Source organism: Pantherophis guttatus, chromosome 9 (assembly GCF_059756535.1).
Source record: "Pantherophis guttatus breed Tessera chromosome 9, ASM5975653v1, whole genome shotgun sequence".
NCBI classification, from domain to species: Eukaryota; Metazoa; Chordata; class Lepidosauria; order Squamata; family Colubridae; genus Pantherophis; species Pantherophis guttatus.
The window spans coordinates 3730071-3745342 of record NC_142071.1 but is presented as its reverse complement, the minus strand read 5'-3'; the positions used below and the strand labels follow the sequence as shown (position 1 = coordinate 3745342).

General features: G+C 47.3%; 1 protein-coding gene across 1 annotated transcript in view; it reads left to right on the top strand.

The window, feature by feature from the left end:
• The first annotated feature begins 334 nt into the window (after nucleotides 1–334).
• The window catches only part of CNNM3 (cyclin and CBS domain divalent metal cation transport mediator 3), a 39785-nt gene continuing 24847 nt past the window's right edge, over nucleotides 335–15272 (top strand). Inside the window, exon 1 of the mRNA XM_060683534.2 lies at nucleotides 335–1977. Coding sequence (XP_060539517.2) covers nucleotides 543–1977 — 1435 coding nt within the window. The 5' untranslated portion in view covers nucleotides 335–542. The remainder of the gene's footprint in view (nucleotides 1978–15272) is intronic.

Below are 15272 nucleotides of genomic sequence, written 5' to 3'. Positions count from 1 at the left end.
GAAAAAAAAGGGGGCTGCTAATTCACATTTACCAAAGCCCCTTAAAAGAAAGACTAGCTGCAACGGGCCTTTTCAGCCCACTCCTCCTCTTCCTCCTCTCCAAGCCCTCAGCGCCCCCCCAGCCCCCCCCACCCATCCCGCCATGCGGACAATAGCGGGGTCGCGGCCCCTTTAAATCCCAGCTCCCTCCTCTCCTCTCCCCCCTCCCCTCCGTCTTGTTTATACCGCGGCGCCACCGAACTTGAGCCCGTCCCCGCCCCGTCCGCTCTCTCGCTCCCCCTCCCGCCGCGCTGGCCACACCCCCCCGGGCTTCTCCTATTGGCTGAGCGGCGGCGGTCGGGCGCGGCTATTGGCCCGTCCTCCGCAGCCAAGTTCGGCGGCGCTCGGAGCGGGGAGGGAGGGGGGGAGTCAAGTCAGCTGACCTTCTCCCCGCTCCGTCCACTCCCCCTCGGAGTTGCTCCGGCGGCGGCTGCTGCTGCTCCTCCTCCTCGTCGTTGTCGTCGTCTTCTTCTGACCCCACCGGCCGCGACATCGCTCCGGCTATGGCGGGCGAATGTGGCAACGGCGGCGGCGGCGGCGGCTGGTTGGCGCTCTTCTGCGGCTGGGCTGCAGCGGCCGCCGTGGTGGGCGCGCTCCGAGACGGCGCGTCGTCCGGCGCGGGAGATCCGGAGCCCGGGGACCCCTCGGGGCCCTGCCCGCCTTGCCCGAGAGTCCTAGGCTTCCGCTTGGAGGACGGCGCCTCAGCTACAGGGGGCCTGGTGCGGGCCCTCCCGGGGGCCACTTTCCGCCTGCGCCTCTATGGCACCGGGCTGCACAACCAAAGCTGGCCCTGGGCTGCCTTTGTGCCGGAGGAGGCCCCCTGTGCGGGGACCCCGGGGGACCCATCCTCCTTTTCCACCTTGGGGGCCCCACAAGTGCTGGCCCACCATGTCCTGCCTGCCAGCGAGCACGCAGGGCTGGTGACGGTGCGTGTGGCCCCCGGGGGCCCCATTGGACGGTACCGTCTCTGCAGCCCGGCGGGACCCGGTCGCCCGTGGACGCCTGCCGCTCCCGGAGATGCCATCCTGGTGACGGAAGATGAAGGCGGAGGGTCCAGGGTAGCGGCAGAAGCGTGGCCCCCGCCGATGCCCGCCTGGTTGCTGGGCACCCTGGTGGCCCTCCTGCTGGCCCTTCTGTCCCTGCTGCGCGCCTTGCAGCTCAGCACTCTGTGGCTGGACCCGGCCGAGCTCTACGTGTTGCGGGACTGCGGCTCCGAGACCGAGAGGGGAGCCTCCAAGGCGCTGGAGCCCGTGCGGCACCGGGGCCCTTTCGTCCTGTGTTCCCTACTGCTCATCAGCTCCTTGGCTCAAGCCGCCTTGGCCGTGCTCTTCTACCGGGCCGTGGGGTCGCTGGCCCCGGCCATCCTCGGGGTGGCCGCCTTGTCTTTCCTGCTGGCTGAGGTGCTGCCGTTTGCCATCAGTTCCCGTTGGGGTCTCTGGTTGGCCCCGCGTGGGCTGTGGCTGACCCAGTTCTTCATGCTGCTGACGTTCCCCATCTCGCTGCCGCTGAGTCGGGTGCTGGAGCTGGCGTTACGGCATGACAACAGCACCTACCTCTTGCGGGAGAAGATCCTGGACATGGTCCGCAACAGCGACCCTTACAACGAGTTTGTGCGGGAGGAGTTCAGCAAGGGGGCCCTGCGGAACAAGACGGTGGAGGACGTCCTGACCCCGCTGGACGAGTGCTTCATGTTGAACGCCGACGCCGTGCTGGACTTCAACAACATGTCCATGATCATGCAGAGTGGTTACACCCGCATCCCGGTGTACGAGGACGAGCGGACCAACTTGGTGGACATGCTGTATGTCAAAGACTTGGCTTTGGTGGACCCTGATGACTGCACCCCTCTGAGCACCATCATCAAGTTCTACAACCACCCGCTTCACTTTGTCTTCAACGACACCAAACTGGATGCTGTGCTGGAGGAGTTCAAGAGAGGTAAATATGTGTCTTTATATTTTCATCGGCAGACACTGGGTACATAGTAAGTAGATGGTTGCTTGTCCAGTTTTTTGTTTTAAAGAAATAACATTGGGATGATATCAACCTGAATCCTGGCGATCATCTGGCTATATATATGGTTTTCAAACTATTCTGAAAGTTTCTTTAAAAGCTTATCCAGCAAGATGATCAGGGATGATGATGAAACATCCCTAGAAGACATCTATGGAGATGCTCAGTCATCCAAGTCATGGTTGTCCCAAAGATGCGTTTTCAAGAGGCAACTGGACTTTCTGGTTTTTCTTTGAAGACGTTTCGCTACTCATCCAAGGAGCTTCTTCAGCTCCGACATCCAGTCTTGGATGAAAGCGAAACATCTTCAAAGAAAACCAGAAAGTCCAGTTGCCTCTTGAAAGAGTACCTTTGGGATCCCCACATCTTTCATAAATAGTTTGCTTATTGCCCCTGATTTTTTTTTTTTCCTCCACTCACAGACTGTTGTTCAACTTCTGCCCGTTAGGAATCCTTTCAGTAAGATCCTGCAAAATCTGTTGACACCTGCGTTTGTTGGCGTACATGTTTTATTCCCTCGTTCTCACAGCTCAAAGCTGCATGCGTGATAATATTTTCTTTGCACAGCCAATCATTTCATTCTCAGAATAGCTCTGTTGAGGTTTATGTTTTATAGTTCATGTCTGACCCAGAGTTACCCAATGAACTTGTACACAGAGTGGGGATTTGAACGGACATCTCTCTAGTCCCAGTTCGGCACTAACTGCTTACATTTTCTGATTTGAGCACGTTCATTTGAGTTGTTTTTTTTTTAAATAGCACTCTGCGTTTCCATATTGAAAACAAGGAATCGAGGCAACTTTTTCCTAAAGTAATTTACGTTATCGTTGCCTTGTCCACCTCTAAAAAAAAACCAACACATTTTGAGTTTCCTAGAACAAACCAAAAGTGTGTAAAAGACTATCCAAGATTTTGACTTCTCTAGAACTCTTCCTTAGAGTGTTAATGGGGTGGGGGGGAAGCAAGAAATTTTGGTCTAATTTTGAAATTGTTTTCCTTCTTCCCTGCCCCCCACTGTTTCTAGCATTCTGTCTCATGAACTAGACTCGTATCCTGTTTAGAGTGGTCCAGGAATGGTGTTATCTGGGGTGGCTTGAAGTTAGAAAGTTTGCAAGGATGTATTGCAATTTATTTTATTTGAAGGGATTTTTAGCGGTATTCTCGCCGAGTCAATTTTGCATCACTTTTTTTTTTAAAAAAAATCCAAAGTTGTCTTGCATGTTAACTCCTGAGGTTGGGCAAAAAAAACCCCCACCTCCATGATTCAGTGCGTCTTTAGATTCAGGTGCAAATCTTAATCGGTCGGTAAAAATTGAGAAGACAATCCGCTTCTACAGCCGATGAGGAAAGCGTAGTAGGAAGTGTATGAATAAATAATTTCATGTACTTAAAGACAGCTTCTAATGCGAGTACATTCTGATCTTGCTGCTTTAATGATTTATCAGTTGTTACAAGAGCCGGAGTAAAATGATAAATTTTATTGGGCCGGCTAATTATCTGTGAACATTATTGGCTGTTGAACTCCTAACCTCTCTGTGTGCTCTTGAACTATGCAAACCTTCAGCAGAAATGCATCGTAAAAAGGCCCACAGGGACTAAGCAGTGTGCCACGCAGTTCAAACTATTAAGTCAGTTTTCTCTCCAAGTTGGATTTACCAGCTTTCATAATCCTTAGATGTTAGAGCTTAATGGGAGACTGCTCCAAATTTTAGTTCCTCAATAGGCATTTCCTACATAAGTTGGCAGGTGTGATCTTTCAAGATCATCGTTTTTATTGTTTTATATACATATCCCTTTGTATTATGGACACTTGTATCTTCCTCACAGAGGCGCAGTGGCTCAGTGGCTTAGACGCTGAACTTGTCGATCGAAAGGTCGGCAATTCGGCGGTTCGAATCCCTAGTGCCGCGTAATGGGGTGAGCTCCTGTGACTTGTCCCAGCTTCTGCCAACCTAACAGTTCGAAAGCACGTTAAAAAATGCAAGTAGAAAAATAGGGACCACCTTTGGTGGGAAGGGAACAGCGTTCCGTGCGCCTTTGGCGTTGAGGCATGCCGGCCACATGACCACAGAGACGTCTTCGGACAGCGCTGGCTCTTCGGCTTTGAAACGGAGATTAGTACCGCCCCCTAGAGTCGGGAACAACTAGCACATATGCGCGAGGGGAACCTTTATCTTCCTCAGATATATATGTGGATGTGACCATATCATGTTTGCTGTTTCTGCACATGAGAAAGCAGTGCTTGGTGGCTTAAAATGATCCTGTGGGCATAAAATATAGGATGGGGAAGAAAGAAAGAAAGAAAGTCCAGCTATTAAGGGCAGCTTTTTCAACCACAAGGACTGCTTATGAATAAGTCTCAGTCTGGCTTGGGACATGGTGAGTTAAGTTCTCCAAAAAATAAACACCGCTGGACTGGCACAGGATAGAATATGGTGCTTTTTTTTTTCCATATCCATCATTAGAATTGCTCGCTCATAGAAAATGATTGTTCAGTCAATCAGAATAGAGCTGGAAGAGATCCTATACCAGTGATAGCTAACCTTTATGTCGTCGCGTGCCAGGAGGAGTTGGCGGGAGGGGGGGTCGTGCGCACGCATGCCCACACCCATAATTCTATGCGCCCCGCCCCCACGCATGAGTGCAGGACTCCCCCTCTCCCCCTGCTCCTGGCACACGATGGCCCAGTAGGCCTGTTTTTCTTTCTCACCTGGCTCCAGGGCCTCTCTAGGAGTCTGCGGAGTGAGAAAACGGCCTTCCCCCCCCCCCAGAGGTCCTCCGGACACCGAAAACGACCCGTTTGACAACTTCCGGTGGGACCAGAAGGCCTGTTTTTTTGCTGTCCCCAGCCTCCAGGGCGCCTCTAGGAGTCTGGAGAGAGCAAAAGCGGCCTGGAGGTTCTCCAAATGCCAAAAACGGCCCGTTTGACAACTTCCAGTGGGACCGGAAGTTGTCAAATGGGCCGTTTTCGGCCTTCGGAGGACCTCTGGGGGGCTAGGGAAGGCCGTTTTCACCCTCCCCAGACTCCTAGAGAGGCCCTGGAGCCAGGTGAGAGAGAAAAACGGGCCTCCTCCTCCCCCTCACCCAGGGTCTCCGGAGGCAAGAAACAGCCTGTTTCCCTACTTCTGGTGGGCCGAGAAGACCCGAAAATCAGCTGAGCTCACGTGCCCACTGATATGGCTACGCGTGCCATAGGTTCGCCATCCGGGCCCTATACAATTTGAGACAAGCGGTTGCCCGGTCTCTTCTTAAAAACCTCCAGTTTATAATGCGTTAAACAAAACACATGGTTGTTAAGTGAATTCAGCTTCCCTTGCTGACTTTGCTTGTTGGAAGCGGCTGGGAAGGTTACCGACACTTGTCCTAGGACAGTGTGGATATCATAAAATACATGCCAGTTGACAAATTTTTGATTACCGTGGGGATACTACCATGGTCATAAGTGTGAATAAGTCACTTTTTCAGTGCCTTTGTAACTTCAAATCGTTACTGAATGAACGGCGGTAAGTCCAGAAGTGCCTGTATTTAGTAATTTGCAGATCCATTGTCCTGGCAGTTAATCTAACGTTCATTCAAAGTTATTTGAGTTCTCAGTGACTCAGTGATACTATTTGCATACAAAAGTACATTTGTGTTCATATTCAAAGCCAACACTCCTCCTTGTACACCACAAACATTCCATCAATCTATAAACAACCAAGGGAATATCACATGTCTTTGTCATATTTGTTTAGTGTTGAATTGTCGGGCATTCTTTTTATTCTCATACATACTTCACTTCCATCATATACCGCTCTTTTACCCCGTTCACCGTATTTTTCAGACTATTAAGACACACCGGAGTATAAGACGCACCAAGATTTTGAAGAGGTAAACAAGAAAAAAAAATGGTTTTGCCCTCCCCTGGCACCTAGGAGCACTCCGCAGGCCTCCGAAACTCTCTGTGTCCTGTTTTTCACAAAACCGGGATGCGCAGAGGGTTTGGGAGGCCTGCAGAGTGCTCCTGGGGGCTGGGGAGGGCAAAAACATGACACGGGGGTTTGGGAGGTGAAAAACAGGCCCGTTTTTTTGCAAAAACGGGGCTCACAGAAGGTTTGGGACAGTGGTGAAATCCAAATTTTTTTTACTATCGGTTCTGTCGGCGTGGCTTGATGGGCATGGCAGGAGAAGGGTGCTGCAAAATCTCCATTCCCAGATACTGCAAAATCCCCATTCCCTTCCTGCTCTTGGACCAGCCAGAGGTGGTATTTGCCGGTTTATTTATTATTTATTTATTAGTTTGATTTATATGCCGCCCTTCTCCGGAGACTCAGGGCGGCTTACAATGCGTTAAGCAATAGCCTTCATACTTTTGTATATACCTGCTTAGTAGGGCTTTTGGCCCCCCCTAAGTGGTGTTCTTTTTTTATACAAAGTCAGCTTATTGCCCCCACAAACCGGGTCCTCATTTTACCTACCTCGGAAGGATGGAAGGCTGAGTCAACCTTGAACCTGGTGAGAATTGAACTCACAGTAATTGCAGGCAGCTGGCAGCTAAATACTCCTTTTATAGTGGTTCTCCGAACTACTCAAAATTTCCGCTACTGGTTCTCCAGATCCTGCTGGATTTCCCCCCTGATTTAATCCTTCCGTTCCCCACCATCCAGTCAGAGCGGAAGAAGCTTCTTGGATGAGAAGCGAAATGTCTTCAAAAAGAAAAAAAAACCAGAAAGTCCAGTTGCCTCTTGAGAAAGCACATTTATTTATTTATTTATTTATTTATTTATTTATTTATTTATTTATTTATTTATTATATTTCTATACTGCCTTTCTCCCATAGGACTCAAGGCGGTGTACAGTCAAGAAAAATATAGATACACAAACATCATAAAATTGTTAATTAAAATTATTATTATAACATAGTTTGGCCCAATTAAATAGAACCTAAAATTATATAACATTTTAAAAACATTCACATTTTGGGACAACCATGACCTGGAGGACCGAGAATCACCCTAGACAGTTCTTTCAGTTATTATATTTTAATACTTTTTCCATATGCAAGAGTTTTGGCTTCTCTTCCTGCAGTCACGCTGTATGCCTTTTACTTCCTTTTCTTCCAGTTGTTGTTGTTGTTATTGTTATTTGCTAAGACCCATCTCGATACTATTAAAAAAAAAACTTCTGTCCCATATTCACACAAAGGCACCTCTGCTCTTTTCTATCCCTTACTAATCCTCCTTATAAATAATCAAGCTAGTCATGCTTTTAGATTTATAGTAATTCCTTTGTGAATGTATGAATAGACGTAATGCTTACACTAGGTATTTCAAGGAAGCAGACCTTACTTAAAAGCAGGTACATTTTTATTTTTTAAAAATGTTACAGGTAGACGGACCTCTACTTAAATCCACAATGGGGACTAAGATTTCCCTTGCTACGGATCCATTGATCCGTGCCAGGTTTTACACCATTTGTTGCAACGATTGTTAAGCAAATACTGCACAGTAGTGGCCAAAATCGTGGAAAGTTTTTTGGGAAAAGTGTATTTTGGAGGTTTGATGGCTAATAACACCACTTTTTGGGGGGGAGTTTCAAGGTCATCCTATTCAGTGATGGGTTCCTCCTGGTTTGGCCCAGTTCTCCTGAGCCAGTAGCGGTGACGATATTTATTTATTTATTATTACATGTATTTATATGCCGCCATTCTCCCGAAGGACTCAGGGTGGCGAACACAAGTTAAGAAACAAGTACAATAAAATCATAATTTAATCCAGATAATTAATTAGTAGTAAATAATAAAGCCCGGAATCAGTCTCAGCCTATTTGTTTGAAAAGCCAAGTCTTCAAGTCCCGACGGAAGGAGCCGTCCAGAGCTCAGTAGGTAATTCATTCCAGAGGGTGGGAGCACCCACAGAGAACGCCCTACCCCTGGGCACAGCAAGGTAACATTGGCTCGCCGTCGGAACCTTGAGGAGAGCGGCCCAATGATATGACGTCACCGAACCGGTTCTGCGCCCCCACCCCACCCCCCGCGTTTTTCTTACTTTTTATTTGGCCCCACCCCCAGTCTATTGCTGCCTCCTGAGTCCCAGCTGATGGCTAGAGGGAAAAACAATGTTTAAACTCTTGCCGCAGGGCTTCAAAGGGCCGCCCTACAGCTGATCAGTGTTAAAAGAAAACAAATGAGTAGATCAGTGCCTGCAAAAATAAATGGGTAGATCGGTATAGCTCTGCAAGCAGTTAAAAGCCTGGTAGACCAGTACCTCTGCTAAATCCTAAATAATTGTCACATGACCATCAAGCCACACCCACAAAATAAGCTACACCCACAGAACCAGTAGTAAAAAAAAATTAGAACCCACCCTGATCCTATTCCACTGCTGGAATGGCCTGGGAGTAGCCCAGACCTTCACCCCATTGAAAATCGATGGAGCCGACTAAAGAAACTTGCTAGTCAGAAGCGACCCAGCAATAAAACCCAGTTAATAGAATCCATCATTCAATCTTGGTTTCGCATTAGAACAGCTGCAGAACTCAAAGACTTGGTTCACTCCATGGGAAGACGTTGTAAGGCTGTTGTAAGACTCCGGAGTCCGTGCATCACTCCCATCTCTGCCTCCAATGCGGAGCCCTCGTCTGGGCCTTCCCCTGACTTCAGGACTGGCCCATTGTCCTCCCCAGCCTCCTCACTGTCCGACTCCACTGCTGGCGGACCACAAGAATGGATCTAACTTCAATAGCCTGAGTGGCGTAGGAGGCTAATGCCTCTTAAGGCAGCATTTAACATCCAGCTGCCTGCAATTATTGCGAGTTCAATTCTCACCAGGCTCAAGGTTGACTCAGCCTTCCATCCTTTCTAAGGGAGGTAAAATGAGGACCCAGTTTGTGGGGGCAATAAGATGACTTTGTATAAATATACAAAAAGTATGAAGGCTATTGCTTAACGCATTGTAAGCCGCCCTGAGTCTCCGGAGAAGGGCGGCATATAAATCAAATTAAAAAAATAAATAAAATCGTACCACCTCTAGTAGCCACGGCTAACGAGCCTGTTTGGTGTCCAGATAGTCCTCGACTTTCAACAATTAATTTAGTGACCGCTCAAAAGTTACAATGGCAGTGAAACAGGTGACTTAACGGCCGTTTTTCACACATACAACCGTTCCAGCATCCCCGCGGACAGCTGATCAAAATTCAGACCCTTGGCAAAGTGATTCGTATTTTATGACAGTTGCAGTGTCCCGGGGTGACGTGATCCCCTTTTGCGACCACCTGACGGGCAAAATCAATGGGGAAGCCAGGTTCACTTTGCAACCTGTAGTAGAGCCTGTAGTACAGTGGACTAAAGCACTGTTATTAACAACTGCTGCTTGCAATTACTGCAAGTTCAAATCTCACCAGGCTCAAGGTTGACTCAGCCTTCCATCCTTTCAAAGGTAGGTGAAATGAGGACCCAGATTGTGGGGGCAATAAGCTGACTTTGTATAAATATATAAAAGTATGAAGGCTATTGCTTAACGCACTGAGTCTCCGGAGAAGGGCGGCATATAAATTAAAAGCAAAAAACAAAAAACCGTGTTTACTAACTCAACACCAGGAACGATTCACTTAATAACGATGGCAAGAAAAGTCGTAAGATGGGGCAAAGCCCACTTAACAACTGCTTCGGTTAGCCACGGACATTTTGGGCTCCATCGTGGCGATACGTCGAGGAGTTACAGTGGGGAAGTTGCTGAGTAGAAACACTGGGTGATGGGGAGTTCCAGTTTTCCTTTGGGCATGAAATCCAGCTGGTGACTTTGGGCCAGTTACTGCCTCTCTGCCCAACCCACTTGTTGTAGGGAAAACGGGAGGCGGGAGCATTATGTGTGATCCATTATGTATGTTTTTGGGTTGTATAAAGGGCAGGATATAAATCTAATTACTAATTGTAGGATGTGGTCAGTTGCACGCTCCTGACACACCCTCGGCATTGTCAGCATCCGTATTTCAAAAGAAATGATTTGAAGGCTCAGTTTTTTTCTCCCAACGCCAAATATATTCATTTTTTTTTCTCTCTCTCTCATTGCATTGGCATTCATTTGAACGTCTTCTCGGTTAATGTTTTAAATTAGCAAAATCGGTGTTGCCCTGTTCTGGATTCACACAGGACGATAGGATAGGATAGGAATTATATTATTATTAAGAATTAGAATTATTGGAATTAGAATAGAATTAGAATTATTAGAAATAGAATTATTAGAATTAGAATTATTAGAAATAGAATTATTAGAATTATTGGAATTAGAATTATTAGAATTAGAATTATTAGAATTATTGGAATTAGAATAGAATAGAATTAGAATTATTAGAAACAGAATAGAATGGAATTACTCGCTTAGTGATTCTTCAAACTTTAGTCTCATTCTCGGGTGATGGAGCAGATTGTAGTCTGGCTTCTAACTGCCAATACGATGTCTCCATTTTCGGTCTACCTGGTGATAGGTCCCCTGGTGCCAAAATTTCGGGCTCCATTGTGGTCGTAAGTCGAGAAGCACCTGCATTTTGTACGTTACCCAGGGAACACATGTTGCTCAGTGTCCATTACAGAGGTGGGTTTCAGCAGGTTCTGACCAGTTCTGGAGAACCGGTAGCGGAAATTTTGAGTAGTTTGGAAAACCGGTAGTAAAAATTCTGACTGGCCCCACCTCCATCTATTCTCTGCCTCCTGAGTCCCAGCTGATCAGGAGGAAATGGGGATTTTGCAGTATCCTTCCCCTGGAGTGAGGAGGGAATGGGGATTTTGCAGTATCCTTCCCCTGGAGTGGGGTGGGAATGCAGATTTTACAGTATCCTTCCCCTGGAGTGGGGAGGAAATGGAGATTTTACAGTATCCTTCCCCTGGAGTGGGGAAGGCATATAAATCGAACCAATAAATAAAATAAATTAATTAATTTTGAGCAGTTCGGAGAACCGGCAAATACCACCTCTGGCTGGCCCCAGAGTGGGGTGGGAATGGAGATTTTGCAATATCCTTCCCCCAGGAGTGGGGAGGGAATGGGGATTTTGCAGTATCCTTCCCCCAGGAGTGGGGAGGGAATGGGGATTTTGCAGTATCCTTCCCCTGGAGTGAGGAGGGAATGGAGATTTAACAGTATCCTTCCCCTGGAGGGGGGTGGGAATGGAGATTTTACAGTATCCTTCCCATGCCACGCCCACCAAGCCACACCCACAGAACCAGTAAGCGAAGAGCAAACTTTTCTGAGTGTAGGAATAACACAACTTGAGCGTAGGCATAAGGTTTCATCTTCCGACGGCTCTCGATTCAGTTCAGTTATTTTTCTCTCCAGCTTTGACTCAAGTCTCACATTTCCAAAATCCCATTTTTTTCCCCTCTTTCCCCCCCCCCCCCCGTTTCCGTTTTCTATTTCTGGACTTGCCTTATTTTGTGCAAACTGGGATTGGTGCGATTGAACTTCGTGTCTTTTTTTCCAGCAACAACAAAGGCAGCAGGTGCCCAGGAAGGAGCAGGGAGGGCCACGCCTTTGATTTCAGCCACGGGGGGTGACTGCAAAATTCCAAAATTTCCCCCTCCCCACCCCACCCCAGTTCCTGTTTTTGCTTTCTCCCAGGAATACGCCCAAGGCAAGCATCTCCCTGTAGCCCGCTGAAGCCTCCCCCTCTTGGGGTCTGAAGCCGTTTCTGGTTCACCCTGAATTTCAAAGGACCAGATAAATATATATATATATATATATATATATATATATATATATATTAGCAAGAAGGCAATGTTAGTTCTGGATTTCGGTAAGCTCCGTTTTGGGGATTCAAGAAGTGGGAGGGGCGGGGGGGGAGAGAGCCTTAAATCAATAAAAAATCCAGACCTGCCTAAGGCGGTGGCTCCAGGAATATATACCGTATTTTTCGGAGTAAATAAGACGCACCTTTTTCCCCCCTAAAAGGGGGTGAAAATTTAGGTGTGTCTTATACACCGCGCTTAAGACTTTTTTATTTCATCAAGCTGGCCTGGCCTAAATCTTCTCCCCTTTTTAAATGTAAATTTTAAATTTTTTTTTTATATTATGGGGTATTTTAAATTTGTCTCAGCCGAATTATTTAATTCGTTTTTATTCTATTTTAAATTTTTGTATTTATGTGTTTTATTCTGTGGCTGTTCACCGCCCTGAGTCCTTTGGGAGTAGGGCGGCATAGAAATTCAATAAAATAAATAAATAAATAAATACACAGAATATAGCCCCGCCCACCCACTGCCCCCCCCCCCACCCTTTGGCCCTCTGCCTCCCAGCAATTTACCTCCTTGCAAGCAAACAGCAAGAAAAGAGCCTTGGTGGTGCAGCGGACTAAGTGCTGTTATGTAGCGCTTAGCTGCCAGCAATCTGCAATTAGTGCGAGTTCAAATCTCACCAGGCTCAAGGTTGATTCAGCCTTCCATCCTTCCGAGGTAGGTAAATTGAGGACCCGGATCGTGGGGGCAATAAACTGACTTTGTAGAAACACCGCTTATGGGCGGGGCCAAAAGCCCTAATAAGCAGGTATATGCAAAAGAATGAAGGCTATTGCTGTAAGTGCATTGTAAGTCACCCTGAGTCTTCGGAGAAGGGCGGCATATAAATTGAATTAATAAATAAATAAAATAAATAACAGCTCCTTTCAGCTTCAGCACAGCCTAATTGGCACAAGCTGATTGGATCGGCCTCCCAACTCTCAGCTGATTTGCTTTCAGCTGTTTTGCGCAGGGCTCTGCTGCTTGCTGCGAGGAGGTAAATTGCTGGGAGCAGATTTTTTTTCCCCCCCTTGTGCTAATCAAGCTATGCTGAAAACGAAAATGAAAGTAAAGCAGGCTGTTTGCTGCAATGAGGCAAAATTGCTCCGAGGCAGAGGGAGATTTCTTTTTTCTTCTTTTCCTCACCAAAAAAGGAAGGCGCGTCTTATACTTCGGTGCATTTTATGCTCCGAAAAATATGGTATATATATATATATATATTTGGGCGTAACAGAGCCTTGGCCATGTTTGCAAGCCACGCTAAGCCAGGATTCTGCAGGATACGAACATCATCGTTGGGGGGGGGTGTTGCAAAATGCCGCCATTCTCTATGAGTAGCGGACCAAAACGAATGGCTCTGCCCAGCCGTTTCTCCAGCAGCGATCTGTTTAAACTGGAAATTCTGTCCTCTTGTCTTTAACAGACTTCGGTGCAGAAGCCAAAAACAAACCCTTATCACTTTTCTTGGCATACTCCGAGGGAAACAAGTCAGATCTGGTTTGCAGGACTCTCTAAAAGAAAGTCGCACCTCTACCAAGGTGTGCCAAGAAGCTTTTCTTCTAGCAAATTCCTCCCACCCCACTCTTACTATTAAAATAAAATTCTGGAAGCCTTCTGGATTAACACTTGGCTTCCGGGTTATTTATTACTGGTGAACACAACCATTGCTTATGATTTCGGGCTATTGACCACCTATAAAGTTTAGGGAAGTGTGTATATACACATATCTGTTTTTTCCCCCTGCCCCCAACCGACTTGTGTGTGCAACATTCTTGGCAACAGCCCAGCTGTGTTTGCTCCTGCTTTCTTCCCCCGTGTTTTACAGCCCCGGGAGAAGAAGAAGAAGAATAGAATAGAGGTGGAAGGGACTTTGGAGATCTTCTAGTCTAACCCTCTGCTTAGGCAGGAAGCCCTATACCCGTGATGGCGAACCTATGGCACGGGTGCCACGGGTGGCACACGGAGCCGTATCATTGGGCACGCGAGCATTGCCGTAGCTCAGCTCCGGCGCGCATGTGTGTGCCGACCACCTGATTTTTGGGCCTTTCAGTCCTACCAGAAGTTGGGGAATGGGTTGTTTCCGGCCTCCGGGGGAGTGGGGAAGGCTGTTTTTGCCCTCCCCAGGCTCCTAGAAAGCCCCTGGAGCCTGGGGAGGGTAAAAAACAGGCCTACCGGGCCCACTGTGCCATCATGTGCTAAAAGTGGGGGGGGGGCATGTGCAGGACTGGGGCGCATTAAATTATGGGTGTGGGCGCACAATTGGGCGACCTCGCCGTGCTCCCCCCGCTTTTGGCACGCGACGTCAAAAAGGTTAGCCATTACTGCCCTATACAATTCCAGGTTGCCCAGTCTCTTCTTAAAAACCTCCAGTAATGGAGCACCCACAACTTCTGGTGGCAAGCTGTTCCACTGGTTAATTGCCCTCACTGTTAGGAAGTTTCTCCTTAATTCCAGGTTGCTTCTCTCTTGGATTAATTTCAAGATTCGATTAGGATTTGCCCTTCAAGTCTAGCGGTGAATGGTTAAGATCTAACTTTAATCAACAAGATCTAATCTTGCTTAACTTCCAAGCCTAAACTGCAGCTCTGTGGATTCGACATATTTCCCAAATGATGCAACGTGTCACGAATCGCTCTTTATTGGCCTTCAGAACAAAAACGGAAGCTAACCATGATGAGGGAAGTACTGTTTTGGTCGCCACGATGTAAAAAAGATGTGGAGACTCTAGAAAGGGTGCAGAGAAGAGCAACAAAGATGATTAGGGGACTGGAGGCTAAAATATACGAAGAACGGTTGCAGGAACTGGGTATGTCTAGTTTAATGAAGAGAAGGACCAGGGGAGACATGATAGCAGTCTTCCAATATCTCAGGGGCTGCCCCAAAGAAGAGGGAGTCAAGCTCTTCTCCAAAGCACCTGAGGGCAGGAGAAGAAGCAATGGGTGGAAACTACTCAAGGAGAGAAGCAACTTAGAACTAAGGAGAAATTTCCTGAGTGAGAACAATTAATCAGCGGAACAACTTGCCTCCAGAGTTGTAAATTTATTTATTTATTTATTTATTTATTTTATTCGGCTTATATGCCACCCTATCTCACAATGGACTCAGGGCGGCTCACAACAATAAAACACAAGCCACAATAAAAATAAAGACTAAAATCTAAAAAATTTAAAATTAACCCATTAAAACCCTTAAAACCCCATCATCAGACCAGATAAATGCTCCAACACTGGAAGTTTTTAAGAAGAGATTGGACAACCATTTGTCTGGAATTGTATAGGGCTTCCTGCCTAAGCAGAGGGTTGGACTAGAAGACCTCCAAGGTCCCTTCCAACCTATCCTACCCTACCCTACCCTACCCTATCCTACTCCTACTCTACTCTACTCTACTCTACCCTACCCTACCCTACCCTACCCTACCCTATCCTACTCCTACTCTACTCTACTCTACTCTACCCTACCCTACCCTACCCTATCCTAT